Source organism: Cynocephalus volans, chromosome 6 (assembly GCF_027409185.1).
Source record: "Cynocephalus volans isolate mCynVol1 chromosome 6, mCynVol1.pri, whole genome shotgun sequence".
NCBI classification, from domain to species: Eukaryota; Metazoa; Chordata; class Mammalia; order Dermoptera; family Cynocephalidae; genus Cynocephalus; species Cynocephalus volans.
Window position 1 is genome coordinate 137,401,269 of NC_084465.1, and position 18,966 is coordinate 137,420,234.

The 18,966-nt window shown below is 36.0% G+C and overlaps 1 protein-coding gene across 1 annotated transcript in view; it reads left to right on the top strand.

Moving 5' to 3' along the window:
- The window catches only part of MRC1 (mannose receptor C-type 1), an 84,239-nt gene that overhangs the window by 9,136 nt on the left and 56,137 nt on the right, over positions 1-18,966 (top strand). Inside the window, exons 2-5 of the mRNA XM_063100283.1 lie at positions 34-435; positions 3,473-3,646; positions 7,780-7,944; positions 14,893-15,006. Of these exons, the coding sequence (XP_062956353.1) occupies positions 34-435; positions 3,473-3,646; positions 7,780-7,944; positions 14,893-15,006 (855 nt within the window). The remainder of the gene's footprint in view (positions 1-33; positions 436-3,472; positions 3,647-7,779; positions 7,945-14,892; positions 15,007-18,966) is intronic.

Below are 18,966 nucleotides of genomic sequence, written 5' to 3' on the forward strand. Positions count from 1 at the left end.
ATTCTTTCTTCTTCTTTCCCTTTTCATTAACAGACACAAGGCAATTTTTAATCTATAATGAAGATCACAAGCGCTGTGTGGAAGCAATAAGTCCCAGTGCAGTCCAAACTGCAGTTTGTAACCAGGATGCCGAATCACAGAAATTCCGATGGGTGTCTGATTCCCAGATTATGAGTGTTGCATTTAAATTATGCTTGGGTGTGCCATCAAAAACCGATTGGGTTGCTGTCACTCTATATGCCTGTGACTCGAAAAGTGAATTTCAGAAATGGGAGTGCAAAAATGACACACTTTTTGGGATCAAGGGCGAAGACTTATTTTTTAACTATGGCAATAAACAAGAAAAGAATATTATGCTCTACAAGGGATCTGGCTTATGGAGCAGGTGGAAGGTCTATGGGACCACAGATGATTTGTGCTCTAGAGGTTATGAAGGTAAGAAACTTGGAATTTTTTTAACTTTATGTCAAAATTTTCTCATTGTCTTAATAGGAAACTAATGCAAGAAGATAAGCATGTTCTTGTTGGGTGTGTACTAGAAATATTGATTGAGCACCTTTTTTGTGTTTTGAACTAAACATGATGGTAAATAAATGTGGTAAGAAGTACTGAATGATACGTTAGTTATTTGCTATCAATGGGAAGACATTTCTTTAAATTTTTCTAAATTTTTGTTTTAAATTATGGGTTACATTTTACAGAAAATAATTTTCACTGTAGTCTTTGACCCAAAGCCTCCTATTTAACATAATAAAGTTGTAGTGATAAATAAATTTAAAGAAGTATTTCTTTTCCTTTCCCCTGGGGAAATGTTCCATGGAACAACATCTTTTTTTTTTTTTTTTAACCAATTCAGTTTGTCTAAAGTGAAATCTTGGCAAAATTCTCAACAACGTGGATTCCTAGGTGTTTCTCATTTATTTTGTCACTTTATGGGTATTTAGAAATGTAATGTTCAGAAGATTAGAAAAGCTGAGGAATTAGCTTGTAAATTAATATGCAGCATCTTGAGGTAGTTATTGATTCCTTGAGCTCTAGAAGCTTAAATAAAATCAGAGTATTTAGCCTTCTCTTATATTGGCCAAATTTCATTCTCTGGTGGCTGTACAAAAAATAAAATTAAATTAAAATTAAAATAAAAAATAACGTGAAGCCTTACACAGAGGCTGGTCTCTTGAGTCAGATGATGTTGTAATCCCAACTTAGGTTTGGATCCTTGGTTATTTAGAACAACCTCAAGGTCAGAGAAAGAGTCTACCTTTTGAGAGAGGAGATTATCTGTTTTCAAAATTACTATGTTACTGGGGCTGCTAAGATTGTTTGAACCTAGTTTATTGCAGCTAAGACAGCAGTTCTTTGTAAAGAGATAATTTGTCAGCTTTCCATTTTCAGTCTATATAAGGAGGAGGGAGAATAGGAATTGAAACAGGGTGAGAGGAGGGTTCAGAAGGAAGTTAATTCTGAGGCATTTATGGAAACTAATGTAGATTTAGAAGTTCTAAAAGGCAACCTAAGTAGTACAACCTTCCAGGAGAAACTCAATAGAAAATTATAGGACAGGACAAGGGGGCATCAGACTTAACTGAATCAAATTCCACAGATGGGACAATTGTGCTAATTGAGGAATTCAACTTGAGGAAGATGGATACTGAGACATGGGACCTATTTTATTTTAAAATACAATACTGGATGGAACTCCCCCTCTCCCCCTTTCTGTTCTTCCATTTGCTTTGAGACAAATATGCTCAGGGTTTATGATAGTGGTTCTCAAACTTCAATATGCTTAAGAACCATTTGGAGAGCTTGTGAACAATGCAGATCGTAAACTCCTCCTTCGACCCAGATTCTAAATTAGCTTGTGAGGGGAAGGGCCTATGAATCTATGGAACTATTTTTATGAAGACTTGGATGATTCTGTGAAGCAGATGGCCCACTGCCCACATTTCGCATACTCTCCAATAATCTCCTAGTACTTAAAATAATCCTGCTAGAGGGCCTAATCTTGCAGAGTGAACTTGAGATCCTTTAACTGGAATATACATTAGAACCGAAGACAATGCAGAGAGGATGTGTATCCCAGAATTTTCTCTTTCTCTCTGAAGAAAACTTGGGGTGGGGGCAGAACTGGTTGAGGATAGGAATTATTTTAGAATAATAAAATGAGAATTACAGACTTGGGCAAATTGAATGGCTGTCTGGAAGTTTGGGCCACAGGTAAGACAACTGTTTCTTTTCATGTGAAGGAGTAGGTGTCCCAGTGATTGAGTGGCACAATATTTCTGAATCTAGCATGTTGCTTATAAGATATATCATTAGGAAGACTAGCCTGTAATTTAGTGGAATTAAATCTAGAACAGTATCTTAAAGTTAATAACTAGCTAATTGACAAAAAAATGTAATTTTGAAATAATTAACAATAAACTTAGCATTGAAGGAGGGCTGGATGAGGACTAGGAGGAAAGTAACTAACATGTACTGTGCTCTTTCTTTATGTACGCTTCACGGTTTACAAACTCTATATTATCTAAATGACAGCATCTTTTAAGAACTTTTTCAAGTCATAGGATTTATGAAATGTAACTAAGAAAATAATTCCAACCCTAGGATACATTCTGAATCTTAATTCACTTCAGGAGGTTAAATACTTTAACATAAAGGAATGTTATCTCCTGCAAAGACAGAGACTTTAAACATATTGGAGAATTCACCTGGGTGTGCTATTTGGTTGTCAGTGGAGATAGGATCTTTTCTAATCCTTTTGGCTCGAGCCAAACCATATTCAACAAGATTCTGTATTTGTTTCAGTTTTTTTTTTTTCCCAGCTGAATCCACAGCTTCCCACTTGATATGTTTGGATTCATTTTTAAAAAAATAAATACTGATTGTAGATGGTGTCTAATGGATTTGAGTGATTTCTTTTCACAATGTGATTTAGAGAACTATGCCAAAATCCCTACCCTTCCTCATAGTCACTGTTGACAGACTCAAGTGGAGGCGGGCTTGAGAGGAAGTGGTTAGAGGAGATTTAAGTATTGACTACTGTGTGCTTGGGTTACACAACTCTAGGGTTATTTCCAATCTAAGGATTCAATAATTCTGTGATTCCAACCAAGAAGTAGGATGGTCTCTTCTCTGTTTTGGAGGAAATGCAGATGTTAATGTTGGTTTCAGTAGAGCTGACTACTATTGCCTTGTTAGAGGAAGGAGGAAAATCTGTTCCACAAGACAGTGGAGATGAAGTGGTAATAGAGTTATTCCTAAGCACAGACTGCTGTGTGTACCTGGCAAAAGACTAGGGACAGGGAGAAGTTGTGGTGGGGATGTGGGGCGTGGCGGGGGAAGGAATCCCCTGTGTGGGAAACCAAGTGTGATCAGAAGAGTGAGTCCAATTCCTTCACTATGTTTCTTATTGGAAAGTTAACATTCAGAAACATGGCTCACCTTCTAAGTGCAAGTCAATGTGTTTCCCCAGCCATGTATACACTACTGGGCAATGCAAATGGAGCGACCTGTGCCTTTCCATTCAAATTTGAAAACAAGTGGTACGCAGACTGCACAAGTGCTGGGCGCTCGGATGGATGGCTCTGGTGTGGGACCACCACAGACTACGACGCAGATAAGCTATTTGGATATTGTCCATTGAAATGTAAGTAACTGCTTATCAAGAAAAGTGTGGCACAGTCAGTTTGGCAACATAGTGATAAGACCTGGCATTTTATCTACAGCATTAATTCCCAAAGTTATTTCACATTTATTATCTCACTGGATCCCACCACAACCCTTTACAGATGTCATTCTCCCTGTTTTACAATGAAGAAAATGATCCATGCCAGCTGAGGGCTGGATGGCAGATCTTCTCTCAACCGTGGGCTTTTCATGTGTATTTAGATCTTGCTGACATGACTAGACTACATCTCCATTGTTTCAAACATTCTCTGCATGAAATGATCCCTTTATTTTTACCAACCGTCACTTATTTTCTAAGATTTTAGGGCAACTTACACTGTATACAATACAATATATGAGGGGTCTTCAAAAAGTTCATGGGAAGATTTGTATTATCTCTTAATTCTACTTTTCCACGAGCTTTTTGAAGTATCCTTGTATACTTAACACCAGAGGCAGGCATGCCATTTCTCCACTTCCCAAATGCTTGACCTTTATAAAACCATATGCAAAACCAGAATTCAAACTATTCCACAAACATGTGGTTCGATGAAGAGAGAGATGTGAGGGGGCTCCTGAATGTTGTGTTAATATAATGGAAAGGGCTCCTCAAGTTGTACATGATAGCAATGAAACTCTTCTTGAGTTCAATGTGAAAAGAGTATCATTGAATTTCACACAGCTAGCAATCAATGAAAGTGGGTGATTTATATGCTTAAAAGTTTTTTTTAAAAATGAAAATTCAAGTTTTATTGCAATAATGCAAAATAAATGGCATTGCATTACATTAGTGGGAAGATGCCAGAACAGAGTAATTCCTGGTGTTCTCTCCATGCTTAAGAATCTGTAAAGAAACAGTGTGGCGGGATTCAGGAGAATGTGCATTCGTGCTGGGAGGTAGAGCTGGAGCTGAAGGAAGAGCAAAAGGAAGAGGTGTTCTCTGTTTCTCTTTCCCTATCACTGCACACCCACTTCCTGCTGCCAGCTTCTCACTTCCTAAACTTCTTACCCCCTGACCTCTCACCTGCTATTTCAGGCAGAATCAGAGCAGCTCCTGTTTCCCGACATCACTCAGAACTCTTTCTCCTGCAAAGGGGTGATGGCAGGGAGGAGCATCTCATGCGGGCTGGGACGGTTGTGAAACCATCTGAATTGCAGTAGCATCGCTTAGACCACTAAACTGTCGTGACTGCATATCCACATGTGATTGCATCATTCCCAGCATTACTATAAAACAGTACAACTTACATAAATATCTCAGTGTGTCAAATTAAAGCCACAATTCTAAGAATTGTGCTTATTTATCTCTTTTGATTTATAATCCCTAATCGTCCCACTAAAAATAAATTTGATTTCTTAGTCCCCTATACTATTGAAATTGTCTTCTGTGTGCAGTCTCTCCATTCTGGGTAGATATTCACAAAAGCTCACAGGCTTTCTGCTCATAGTAACACTGCTCTTCTGTTCTTGGCTGAGGTATTTGCCTCTCATATCAACCTTTAGAGATTTGATTCCCATTAAAGATTTATAGATGTCTAAATTTGTATTAGAAATCTTTTTGTCTGGAAAAATTGAGCTTTATTTTTTTAAAGATAAAACAGTTCTTTTAGTGCTTAAGGAGTGTTTTTCACCTTTACTTAGTAGAAATGATATTTTCTAAATCTGTTATCGTGGGGTTTCTTAGTGATTCATATCAAATGGGTCAACTAGAGCATCCTCCACTTAAGTGGTATTGACAAAGAGGTTGTTGCATGAACGTGTGATATAATGAATGAAATGTGGAGGACCAACGGTAAGTCACTAATTCACAAGAAAACTCACAACCTTGGATATCCTTGGACCTGTGTTGGAGAAGTATCCTGAGTATGTTCAGTGGAATAATTTTTTTATCCTGAGTATGTTTCAGTGGAATAATTTAATAATGTTCAGTTACTTCTAATTCATGTCTTCACAGCCAGACTCTACGTTTTTTTGCAGTTCAATGTAAGAGTAAAATAATTGTAGGAAATAAAAAAATTGTTTGATTTCTATATGCATTAAAATTTTAAAGCACGTCTTCTACATTTCATGCCTTTCTTAAAGGGCTTTGCAATTTCCCAGTCTATTTCATTTTGTGTTTCTTTCAAAAGAACATTTTATTTTTATATTAGCCTTAAACTAAACAGGTTTGATAGGAGGATGAGGTACCAGTTATTGACCTAGTGACACTTAATATATACTCTTCATCATCCTTGGCATTGTTTATTGTAATGTTTTCCTTCCATTTAGACATTTATTTTCAAGTATCATGAGAACAGGAAAAGGAAAAGACCCCATTCTCTCAATTCTCTGTAGCTTGCAACTTTGGCTTTCAGCATTAGTTGTGATGGTTTATTGCGGGAATTTGAACTCTTTGGGGAGATGTACAGTCAGCAAATCTATACTTTTATTGAGAAATATGTTCTAATCCCTTAATTTAAAATGTAAAATATACTATAAGTGAAGGGTCAATTGCATTTCTATCTTCGGTCATTTATAATCCATTTGCTCCATTCCTGGACAAAAAAAAAAAAATCCCCTACCCCTTTTTCATATCTCACATTTTCTACCATATTATAAACAAAACCTTTAACTTTCTAATAATATTTGTTTAAAACATCTCCATCTTCAAATGAGCTTCAATCAGTTTCATTTGAATGATCTCATTTACACAGACTAGTAAAAACTCAGATCATGATAGTTTAAATTTAACATTATCAATTCAAATTTATTTTTATATAAACATGTAATGATTTTATAGTTTAAACATTCTAGAAATTTCCATGCTGTTCCCTGAATCACATTTTGATATGTTTTCTTCTTCTTTGATGTGCCACAGGACCACAAGTTTCAGATCACAGTGCAGGGCATGTGGGTGACATAAAGGTCTCTGGTCACTTCCTCATCAGACACAAAGCACAGTTAAGTAGAGTGTAGACTATGTGCTTATGAAAAATGCCTAATTTCGGGGCCGAGCCTGTGGCGCACTCGGGAGAGTGCGGCGCTGGGAGCGCAGCGACGCTCCCGCCGCGGATTCAAATCCTATATTGGACTGGCCAGTGCACTCACTGGCTGAGTGCCGGTCACGAAAAAGACAAAAAAAAAAAAAAGAAAAATGCCTAATTTCTTAGAATATGGAGTACTTCTCGGAAAATTTGAGAAGGAACATAATCTTTCCTCTCTTCCTTAAAAATAAATGAAAAGATTATTACTTCACATGGCTTGTCAGCAGAATTTCATGTTATTGAAAAGAGAAATTTTTACAACACGAAGCATACAAAAATATTTTATTTGTTTACTAACTTCCCAAATGTCTTATATATAAAAAGCTATAAGTAATATTTATCTGTGTATAGTATGTGCCTTTCACAGAGTACATCCAAGTTTGTAGAGAGTCTATGGGGAATCACAAAATAGCAAAGGCAAACATAAGGTAAGTATTTTTTTACACTGAAGGAAGAAAAACTAACAATCAGTATCTCCTATTGCTACAAGCTTTACCTACTTTAAATATATTCTAACCATGAGAAAATGAAGTTCCAAAAGTTAATTTAAGGTCCAACCACTAGTGAGCAAGCAGCTTGGGTGCAGGTCTAGGCCAATCTGACTGCAGGAGTCAATGACCCTCCCCTCTAACACCTCGTGTTTCTAAGGAGACTGACCTAGAATGTGCAGGCAAAACATCCTCTTGCTGAGAGAAGACATATGTTTATTGTTTTTTTCTCTTGCGACCCCCCCCACCTTTTTTTTTTTTTCAGATTAAGGAAGTGGGCTGATCTCTCTATTCTTCATCATTTTATTTGCTTAATTTCCCAGCTCATCTGATCCAAATGTCCCAATGTCCCAGAGGAAAAATAGGGAGACGATGCCTTTTCTTACATGAAAGGGATCGGGTGTGATTGATCCTTTAACAACTCTCCTCCCCCAACTTCATTTCAGAAGTGAAGAAAATGTTATAGACACTTAAAAAATAAGAAAAAAATAAAATAAAAAGGAAAAAGGAAAACAAAGGTGGAAGGATGGTTTAGAAAATGTTGTTCACTCAAAGTGTTTTCTATGCATAATGCAGCAAATTCCATCTGACTTCTTTCACAGTCGAAGGCAGTGAAAGCTTATGGAATAAAGATCCGTTGACTAGCATTTCCTACCAGATAAACTCCAAATCCGCTTTAACTTGGCACCAGGCGAGGAAGAGCTGCCAACAGCAGAATGCTGAGCTCTTGAGCGTCACAGAGATCCATGAGCAAACATACCTGACAGGTAATGACAGGAAAAGGAAACAAAGTTGTAAGTAAAATCATGGTTATTCTATTTCTATATAATTTAACTTAAAAGTAGACAGCACAAGTGATTATAATGTCATGATAGGGTTGGTCTCTAAGCAGATGGTGCAGATGATATGACAAATAGACACTCTGGAAATGACATCGGGGATGGCAAATAGGTCTCATCTCGTGAACCAACCTTGTTCTATTGGCTGTGACAGTCTCTAGAGCCTGTGTTGAGAAGGATTCAGAGCACTAATCTGGGCTCAGAGTAAAAGATGCCACAATCAACAAGGAATGTTTTTCTTGGGCACAAGGCAGTGGTACTATGCTGGTCAAGTATTCACCACCCACGTGTAACCTGGAACCAAAGGTCTTCCATTCGCATCGCAGAGTTCAAAATAATAAAATGCTGGCACCACCAGCAAGGAAAAGTCAAGAGCTGCTCAGAAACTCTGAGTCTTTTTAGCCTTCTGTCCCATTAACACCCAGACTACTGGTTTTTATGTCTTAATGATACTCGTTCTACAAGGTACAGTTTTTTTAAAAACTTCTATTCTTATAGTGAGGATTAAAAGAGTTAATGTTTCCCTGAGAAGAGAGCATCTGCTTTAGCTTCTGAAATCTACATTGGGGAAATAGTGAGATTAGGACAAGAAATTAGTGTGAGATCAAAACATCCCCAACTCCCTGCCTCCAGAATCGCCTCCCTCCAGTTTACCTTGACACTACTATTAGATTAATATATCTCTGATCGTATTACAACCAAGTTCAAAAAGAACAAAAACAATAAACAAACCCATAGTGGCTTCTCTTCATATCGAATAGTTAACAAAATACCTTTGCCTGACATTCAAAGACTGTCTTTTGTCTACCCACTGCTTTCTCCTTCATGCGTATTTGCTGTCTTGAAGAAAGAAAAGTCTTGGGTTCCTCCTCTGTGTCTCAAACTTTCTCACCTTCACATCTTTTCCCAGGCCATTTCTCTTACCTGAAATTCCCCACATTTGATATAGTTGAAATGCGGTCTTTCCACTTCCATCTGCACTTATTTGCTAACCTCTTTTATTTGTTTACCTCTTTTATTACAGTTAATTATATGTATGTCCCATGTCCCCTACAATACTATAACTTTGTTATTTTTGCTCATTTGCTCATTCATTTATTCATTCATTCAACAATATATCTGATAACTGAGTGCCAGGCATTATGCTAAGTCCTGGGGACACCAAAGCCAACCCTATCCTGTCTGCATGGAGCTTAAAGTCCAATAGGAAAAACAGACATAAGCAAGAAAACAAACAGATGAATAGGGACAAATTACAGTAAGTGCCACAAAGAGAGCAAAGTGAAGCTGTGTGAATGGATTAGAGGGGCGAGTGGCTGAGAAAGAAGGAGGTCTCATGAATATGAATGCCCCGCCCCTGCCCCCTCCCGGAGATTCACACAGAACCTGAGGACTCAATGAATGTTTGCTGACTGACAAATGATGCAGCAAAATAAAAATAATTATTTAGAAATTCAGCCTAACATCTGGACAATTAGACAGTTATGGAAAAAAGACAGTAAATGCAGTGGTTCTAAAATATGAAGTTGATTATTCATCATCTAGAAACTTTGTTAATGTGAAGATGCCCAGGCCTGAACTCCAGAGATTCCAGATCAGTAGCTGCAGTGCAGGGCCCAGGAATCTGCATTTTCTCAATCTCCCAGGTGATTCTGGGCAGACGGTTGAGGGACCCTGCCTGGCAAGACACTGTATTGGTATCTGCTATATCCAGGTATTAATTCCAGGCAGCACATTGCAGGGGTTAGGAATGTAGACTCTGGAGTCAGACTGCCTGGGTCCCAGCCCTGCGGAGCTGGGGGACTTTAGGGGATGATGTATGTGAACCAATACAAGGTCAAGAGCACATCCCTCAGTCTCGCCTCATTTTCTAGCACTTCCCTTTACCAACTGTTTTCAGATGATCCCTTCATTAGCTGAACACCTTTCTGCTCTAAGTTACTGTTAGGGAGATTGGGGATAGAAAAGCAATACGACCTCACATTTATAAACTTAGGATTTCACTACAGTCTGCTCAATTATTCTGTTTTGTGTTTGTCTTTGGGGCCACTCTAATATTGGGACAAAGGATCAGAGCAATTAATATTTTACAACGGTGTATAAAAATAAGGAGAAAGAGAGGAAAGCACAGAAAGAGATGAAAATAAATTCAAATATTTGATTAAGGAAAAGACAAGATGATTCAAGACAGTCCTAGGGTTATTTGTGCACACCTGCATGGGTGAGAGAAACATAGAAGGGCCCTTCAAAAAGTTCGTGGAAAAGAGAATTGGACAATAATATGAATCTTTCCATGAACTTTTAAAAGTATTCTTGTATATCAGAGTAGGAATAGTTTCAGGTTGTTTTTTCTTCAACTGAAATAATTGGTTGTACATATCAGTGGGGGTACGGAATTGATTATCAACACCTGTGTACAATACATGATGATCAAGTCAGGATGATTATGAAATGGTTTCAGTTCAGTGTGTGTTTTTGCAAATCCTGTTTGTGGGTTGTGTTGCCTTGACTTTTTCCATTTTTTACTTGTTTTCTGGCTTTCTTGAAGCCAAGAGACAGAGCACAAGTTGCTTTTTATTCTCTTCACCAGCTACATAGAAGAAAGGGGTACTAGGAGTGGACAGCAGCTCAGCCTGGCTACAGACTCGTTTTCTGGTTCCCAGCCTCCGCGGCAGACTAGCACTGCAGAAAATGCTTCCCTAACCCGCAAGTGCTGCTGTTGTGTCCATCAGCACAGCAAACAAGCCCCGAGAGATTCAGAGGCCGAGTTCACCTCCGAGACTTACTTGATTCTTACAGGAATTTTAGTCAGCAAATTTTAACTGGAATCTGGATAAGAGGGACATCTCTAATGAGACCTGTAGTACTTCCTGCCTTTCTTTAAGTCAAAAATATCATGCATTAGGAAACAAAAAGTCTGATGGGGAATTTAAAACAAGTAAAACAGACGATATCTATCTATCTATCTGTCTATCTATCTATCGATCTATCTCTCTCTCTCTCTCTCTATATATATATATATATATTGGAAGAAAGGTATTTACAGTGTTCAATATTTATTGGGATATATTAGGGAAGAATTTAGAAAATACTGATGTGAGTGGGTGATTGTGATCTACTCCATTTTGGGAAATATCCCATTGCAATATAAAAGAAAACTCACAAATATTTATACTTTTCAACTGAATTTCTTTTACGTAAGGATTCTGAGGAGTAAATATATATATATTTTTAATGCTTAAGCCAGTTTGGTGACTCAGATTAAATTCACTGTCATATATCAAACAGCTGCTGTATGCCAGACACTGAGCTTTATTTCTTTACAGATGAGATGAAGACTAACAGGGAGAAGTTAGGAAACTTGCCTGATGCCTCATGTTCAGAAAAAAGCTGAACTGGAACTCAGCTCTGTCTCCCATTTCATCCTGCCCGCATCTCACTCACAAAATGAGCAGGAATCTGGGGGTCCCCAAAGCCCTAACAAGAACCATTTAATTGAGATGTCAACATCTTGTTCCCAGTGTACATATTCCATATAGTTAATCTGATTTCCTGTTATCAGCTGGGCAAAATGTTTCTGCCCGGAAGCCCATTGGCAAATCACCCACAGCTATTTTATCACCTTCCCTTCATTTCTACCCTGGAAAATGTTGGGATGCTATTTAATCTTCAATTCCTGAATCAGATTTATAACTCCCAATGTGCAGGATTAGGATTTACAGAACTGAAATAAGATATAGGAAGTGAAACTGGGCTTGTTACACTGATTGTTTTTACCAGTTTCCTTTGGTATTGCCTGGAAAACAAATTGGGCCTCTACATGAAAAAAGAAAAGAAAAATACCAGCGTAATATTGAACATTAAATACTCTTCTATATCATAACTAAGTTCAAAAGTAGGTATATGAGTGTAACCATTTTAGGCAACACTTGTACATGCAGGAAGATTTAAAATTAGAAAATTTAGGATGTGAAAGAAGTGCTTCGCACAGCAATACTAAAAATTTTGGTCTGTTACTTTATAAAATTACAAAAGCATATTAGAGAAAAGAATTTGTGGATGATTCTTATCTGCTTTATTTAACCTAAGGTTTGAATTTTGTTTCTGCATCACACCTTTTGCCAACTCTAATTCACCATGAAGCTATTAATAATAATAATAATGGTAATAATAGCAATAGCTTACATTTATTGGGCACATACTATATGTCAGGACCTATTTTAAAAAGTATTAGTTAATGTGATTTTTCAAGACAAACTTAGAAGCACCTAGAGCCGATGAGAAATGTCAAAGGATAGATAATTCCCTTAAAGAGCTATTTTCATTGCTTATCATGCCAAACATGATCATTTAATTAAACAACCTCATACAAAATCTGCTTCAATTCTTCTTTCATCAGTGAATTATTTGTGGTTTTGAAAACTTAAATACTTATTTTCTTCAGTGATAAGTTTTTAAAAATCCCAGAGTAATCAATTTTGGGAATATCTATATTTAATATTTTTGAAATGCTAGTTTCAAGTGCATTTCCTCTGGTATACCCCTCTTCAAGTATAGAGATAATTATCATTTAAGTTAGTACAATTTAAATAATTTGTGGGAAAAAAAAAACCCCATCCAATATCTAATAGTATTTAAGAAAGTAATTATTAACGTAAGGAATACTATCAATGTGATACTGATCCCAGAATGTTTCTAAGGTACAGTCTGGTAGACAGGTGTCTCCTCTTGACACCTTATAAGTTTCCTATTTGCGTAAATGAGGTGGGCAACAATTTGGTTTCTTTAACTTCTCCTAGAGAGACATAAGTAATAATATAGTACTCGAAACAATTTAAAAACTATATGGAAATAATTAATAAATTAGAAGGAAACAATTCACGATGTGAGTAACTATAGCATTGGTTTAACATGGATAAATTTTTATCACTTTTCTGTTTTTAATTTTTTAATGAATGCAGTAATGCTTAATGATATTCATCCTGGAGATTTAAGACTAAACAAAGATTTCCCATTTTGATAATGTCATTTCTTTGGCAAAGCTTTGTAATAAATATTTCTATTTGTGATGTAAATGAGCTCTGGCATTGGGCTACTGTTTGGGAGCCATGACATGTATCAGAAATATCTTCCTAGTTCATTGTTCTTTACTTAAATGTGCTCAAACATCTAAAATTATCCAGAAAATATATTATAATAATACCTCACAGGCAAATCCAAGTTAAACAGGGATTGAATCCACTTGAAAAATCAAATTGAATGCTGGGTTCCAATCCTGATCCACTAATACTCTGTTTTATTCTCAAGAAGCTACTTAACCTGTCCTTAGTTGCCTCATTTGTAAAATGAAGTAATTGGACTAGATACCTCCCAAGGTATATAAAGTACCTCAGTGAAAGAGCTGTGCTAGCTCTTAAACTTTTTCCTAAAATACTTGATAAAAATAAGTGAGTTTGAATTAATTTTCATTGATTTTTACACATCAATATTTAATTTTATCCCATTTCTGTTTTATTACTTCACTTAAAGAAATCACACAATAGTGTTTACTTTTCAGCAAATACATCCTGTATTGAGTACAGTTCAGTTTATTTAGCATCAACTTACCTGATCAATGTCAACTTAATCAATATCCTCCAGTGTTTCTCCCTTTGCAAGTGTCTCTGCTGGTTGCTGAGTCAATATATGACATGAATGTGTGTATCTATCAGCTAGTAAAAAATTGGGAAAAATTTCAGTGACTTTGAGATGGTTCTACTGGTTACATCAGAACTATAAAGTCTCAGCTTTGGTGTCATAAGGACTTGGGTTCAAATTTCAGCTCTGCCATGTCATATAAACTCTCAGTTTTCTCATCTGTAAAATGGAGATAACAATACTTAACTCAGAGTTTGTGAGGGTTAAATGAGCACATATAGTGCTCTGAATAGAGTGAGTGCTTGATAAGCGGTAACTCTTACCCCTGAAAAGGCTTGACTGGGAAACATGTCCTATAGCTAACAGTAAACACAACCTGGTTCATTTATATTTACCGGCAGGTACACATACTTGAGGTTGCTAATTTATTAAAGTGAAAGGATAGTTTTCTTTTTGATTAATTGTTTTTAATCAATTAAAAGAATTTAGGGGGAACAGAAAATTTTATCTATGGGTTTTTAAAAAGATATAGGTAATAACATGTTAGTGTTCCACATGGGGGGATTGAGGTTCACGTTTCACTTCCACATCCAGCCCCGTACAGAGTCTGAAACATTGTAACTATGATTTACTAACTGTCTAAATAAAGTGTTGTCATGTTAGCATAAACATTTAGTGTTTAGAATTTAATCATCATTTAAATAAGGAAGAAAACCATGACTTAAAAATGTCATAAAATAAAAGTCTTAGAATAAGTTCTGAAATGTGAGATTGGGGTAATAATTCATGGAAGTGAGGTTGAAATGTTTACTAAAAAATTTCTATCATAGCAAACTTTGACTTTTGTATGAAATAAATCTTACTTGCACTCTAAAATGAAGAAAAATGTCATTTGATGATAGGCAAATGTAGTCATATACCAATCAGAAGCACAGTCAGACTATCCTTGAGAAAGTGTGTATAGTGAATAGTCAAATGATGAATTTTGAAGACTAGTTAAATCTGGGCTGGAACCTTAACAAGAATCTTTCTAGCTTATCTGTGTTCTCTCTGTCTCAGTTTCTTTACCTGTCAATGGAGGTAACAGTTATACTTGTCTTACATTGTGAGGAGAATCTAAGGGGAGACATTAGGGATGCTTATTATTACTTCTCTCAGTTATGTTTTGAATCAGGCACTTAATTCTGAACTTAATTTCATTGTCTTTTGTGAATGCCAATTTTGCTTTTTGTTATATAGGATTAACCAGTTCCTTGACTTCAGGACTCTGGATTGGACTTAACAGTCTGAGTTCCAACAGTGGCTGGCAGTGGAGTGGTGGCGTTCCATTCCGATATTTGAACTGGTTACCAGGTAAGGGTTAAGCCTGTCTGTGGTTGAATTAATCCAAATTTAACTCACCTGGATACCAAGAAGACCTTTATTATCTCACATGTAGATCCCAAAGAGAACTGGAAGAATTTATCAAATATAGTCCATTTGTCACCTTGCTTTGAAATCCACCAGCTAGATTTGAATATGCTGAAACCATAAGGTTATACCAATCTTCTGGGATAAGGACTTGTCTGCTGGGATTATCACACAAATTAATATAGGTCTCTGTTTAAAGTATAAATTCTCAAAGTATCCTTGATCTGTTAGGTATGATACTCAAAAGCAAATTTTGTAGCTGCACTTAAACATGATTCATCAAAGAAGAGAACAGAACTGAGGCCACCAGAGGTGGAAAAGCGGGAGGTGGAGGCGGAGGGGAGTTAATGAGAAGTTGGTAAAGGGCCACAAAAAATGATTACATTGCGTAATGTTGAATATACTAATTATCCTGATTTGAGCATCACATATTGCACACAGGTACTGATATTCCATGCTGTACCCTACAGATGTGTACAGTCAATTATGCTTCAGTTAAAAAAAAAAGGCACCCCCCCATGATTTACTAAATATAGCAAGAGTATGGTTACTACATATTTGATGTTGCAGCAACCTTGTCATTATTCTTCAAAGGATTATCTAACATCTATTTGTAAAGTCTGACAAAGTGCCTTCGAATTTTTGTATGACTGACCTTTGAATCTTTTGTCATAATTTTTTGAATTTTGGACTGGCTGGATAGCTCAGTTGGTTAGATCATGATGTTGATAACACTGAGTTTCACGGTTTGATCCCTGTACTGACCAGCTGCCAAAAAAAAGGAAAACTTAAACAATGATAAATTTTATAACATTCCAGCTGAAAATACTTACACATAAAATATACATTTATTAAAAATAATATATAATGCTACATATGATAATCAAAGATTTTATACATCTATATATCTATATACATACACACTATGAATTTAAGTGAACTGAAATTATTCTGGGTTGGAGAATTTTCATTATCTTGAGATGTGAGATATTTGTAATATTGCTGACACTGTGATAAAGATCTTAAGGTGTACATTAACACCATTTTCTCCTGTTTTTAATCTACTAGAGTTGGATTAAAAATATTATCTCTGTCACATTATAATATTCCATACTAACATAAAAATTCATTGGTACTTTTCTTCACAATTTGTAGCTTGATTAGAGAAAAACAGTTAGGAGATGATCAAAACTTCTACAGCTTTCTAATTTTTTTGGAGGACAGAAAATGTTTTGACTATTTCTATATTGTGGTATCATACAAGTAAAAGAACATAAAAGGAAGCTCATTACTAAATGTAAGTTTTACATATAAAGCAACTATTCACAGAAAACAAAACTAAGAAATTTTCATCTTACTCACTAATACAACCTGTGTTAGTAGCTGCTAAGGCTCTCTAGTGAGGGTGATTCCAACCCCCTATCCCCACCCCCGTACCAAGCTTGGTTTCTTAGGAAAGAGAGCGATTAATGATTAGTGATGTCTGCTGTGAGTATGGAAAGTAGAGGATTAACATATGGTCACGTCTTTATTTGTTAGTTCTGCTACGGACAGTGCAATATGGTGTCTTTCTTTCACACGGTCATCCTCCCATTCTAAAGTCACTGAATGACTTTTCAACTTGGCTTAGAAAATTAAACTCTCTATTTTCTTTATTGACTTAATGCATTACAAAAGGAAAATCTTTGATAAGATAATATTCCAAATAGATCCTAAAACATGAGAGGAAGAGGAAATTCTTAGAGGATGTGTTTGCATTTAAATTGATTAGATTTTACTGTGAAATTCCACTTTCGTTGTATTGCTTCAATGCATGGTGGTTACAGGGACGTTGCTGAGTCTTGCAATGATAATCAGCTCTATTTTCCTTTGAATATGGGAAGTAAATATTAGTGCAAAAGAATATAAGATGTCCTTTTTTATGCATGGAGATTTGATTCATCTGCCTGTGCATTTGGTCAAATTAAATTGGAGAACACCAGTTGGGTTCAATCAGATAGGTAGACAATAATTATCATTTGTTAGGGGACTAGAGTTTATTCTTTTCTTTGTTGCTAAATTGTTGTATAATCTTATGCAGGTCATTTTATTTATTGTTCAATTTGGGGTGTTGATTATAATATTTAATCACTTGCATTCTAAGAGTTCAGTAGGAAAATTTGAAAGTTAAGTTTGGCGAAGGTGAGGAATGAACGTGGAACATTGATGGGAAAGGAAAAGAAATGTTCTTCCTTATTAAACCAAATTCCTGAGAAGCAGGTGCAAGATTAAATGACCTTCTGAAATAGTATGAGTTTCTTCAAACTAAAATTAGGAACCTGGTGGAATATCAGAAATTGTTATTGTGCACATTGTTCTGTCAAGCATTTAACTGAGTACTTACCAAATAATGTATTTATTAAAATACATTCACACTTGAAGTGAGGGTATTTTACAAAAATGATGTACAAGTGTGGATTCAAATATGTAATAACTGGTAAGCATTAAAGACCGTTAATTGATATCTTAAAGTTGGTAGTTGTGTTATCTTGACAAATAAATGTATAATATGATTGACTAATTAATACATTAAGTAATAACCAATAGCTATAAAATGTACTATTGTTTCTTGAAAGTCTCTTTCTAGTACCGATACCTTATCTGTTAGTTCGGTTATCCTGTTATTTTGGTCAAAATATCCACAAATTTTAAGAACATCTTTATATTTATTACTGACAATTTTTTTTTATTTGTGTAGTATTTAAATAACCTTAAAAGTTTCTGATAAAGACTTTATGGAGCAGGTGATATAATTTCCATCCTGCGGGAAGGGAAAGTGAAGTTCAGGCACAGGTTATACACACATTAAAGGCCACAGGGCAGAGCTATTAACAGAACGTGGCTCATTCACCCTGTCTTCGGCTGTGAGATGAAGCTAGTTTTTGGAGCACTGGTTTTAAAATCATATTTTAGAGTAGTGAAAAGCATGAGAGACATAGGTACCAATGCATGTGTCCATTGTATTAGCAGATTTGGTGCTATCTGGTTCTGTAAGCAGCTTTCAGTAAGAAATGTATGAGGGGTTAGCTGCTACAAGAATTCTTCAATGGGCTGAGTTAATGATATTGAGAGAGAATCCTGGAGGTTCTGAGAGCATGTCATGTTTCAGCTCCCATTCAGTGTCTTCCTCCCCTCTGTTGTCATTCTTTTTTTTTAATTGAAACATGATTCATTATACATATTTGTGGGGTACAGAGTTGAATATTCATACCTGTGTACAATATGTAGCAATCAAATCAGGATAATTAGTATATTCATCATTATACAATGTAATCATTCTTTGTGACCCTTTACCAATTTCTTGCAAACCCACTCCCTGCTCCCTCTTTCCCACCTCTGGTAACCTCAGTTTTGTTCTCTCCTTTTGAAAGTTCAACATCTTATTTTGATTGTTGTATCTTTCTTTCTTTTTAAAATTTATTTATTTATTTATTTTAGCTCCCACTTATGAGTGAGGACATGTGGTATTTCTCTTTCTGTGCCTGGCTTATTTCACGTAACATAATTTTCTCCAAGTTCATGCATATTGCTGCAAATGGCAGAATTTCATTCCTTTTTATGGCTGAGTAGTATTCCACTGTGTATAGATACCACATCGTCCTTGTCTTTCTTTCTTGTCTCCTCTCTGTAATTGAAGCTTTCTATGTCCACAGATTCTCTAGCCTGAGCCTTACAGTTAGCTTGACTTCGTTTTTTGTTGGCAGGTATTAACAATGTTTAGTATGGCTGGTTTGGACCATCATGTACTCGTTTTACTAGGTACTTCTCTATGATTCAAAATATAACCCAGCATGGTGATCATTCAAATTTTAAGGTCTAGCTTTATTAGTTGATAATGGGGGGAAAAAGCTATTTCAAAGAAGT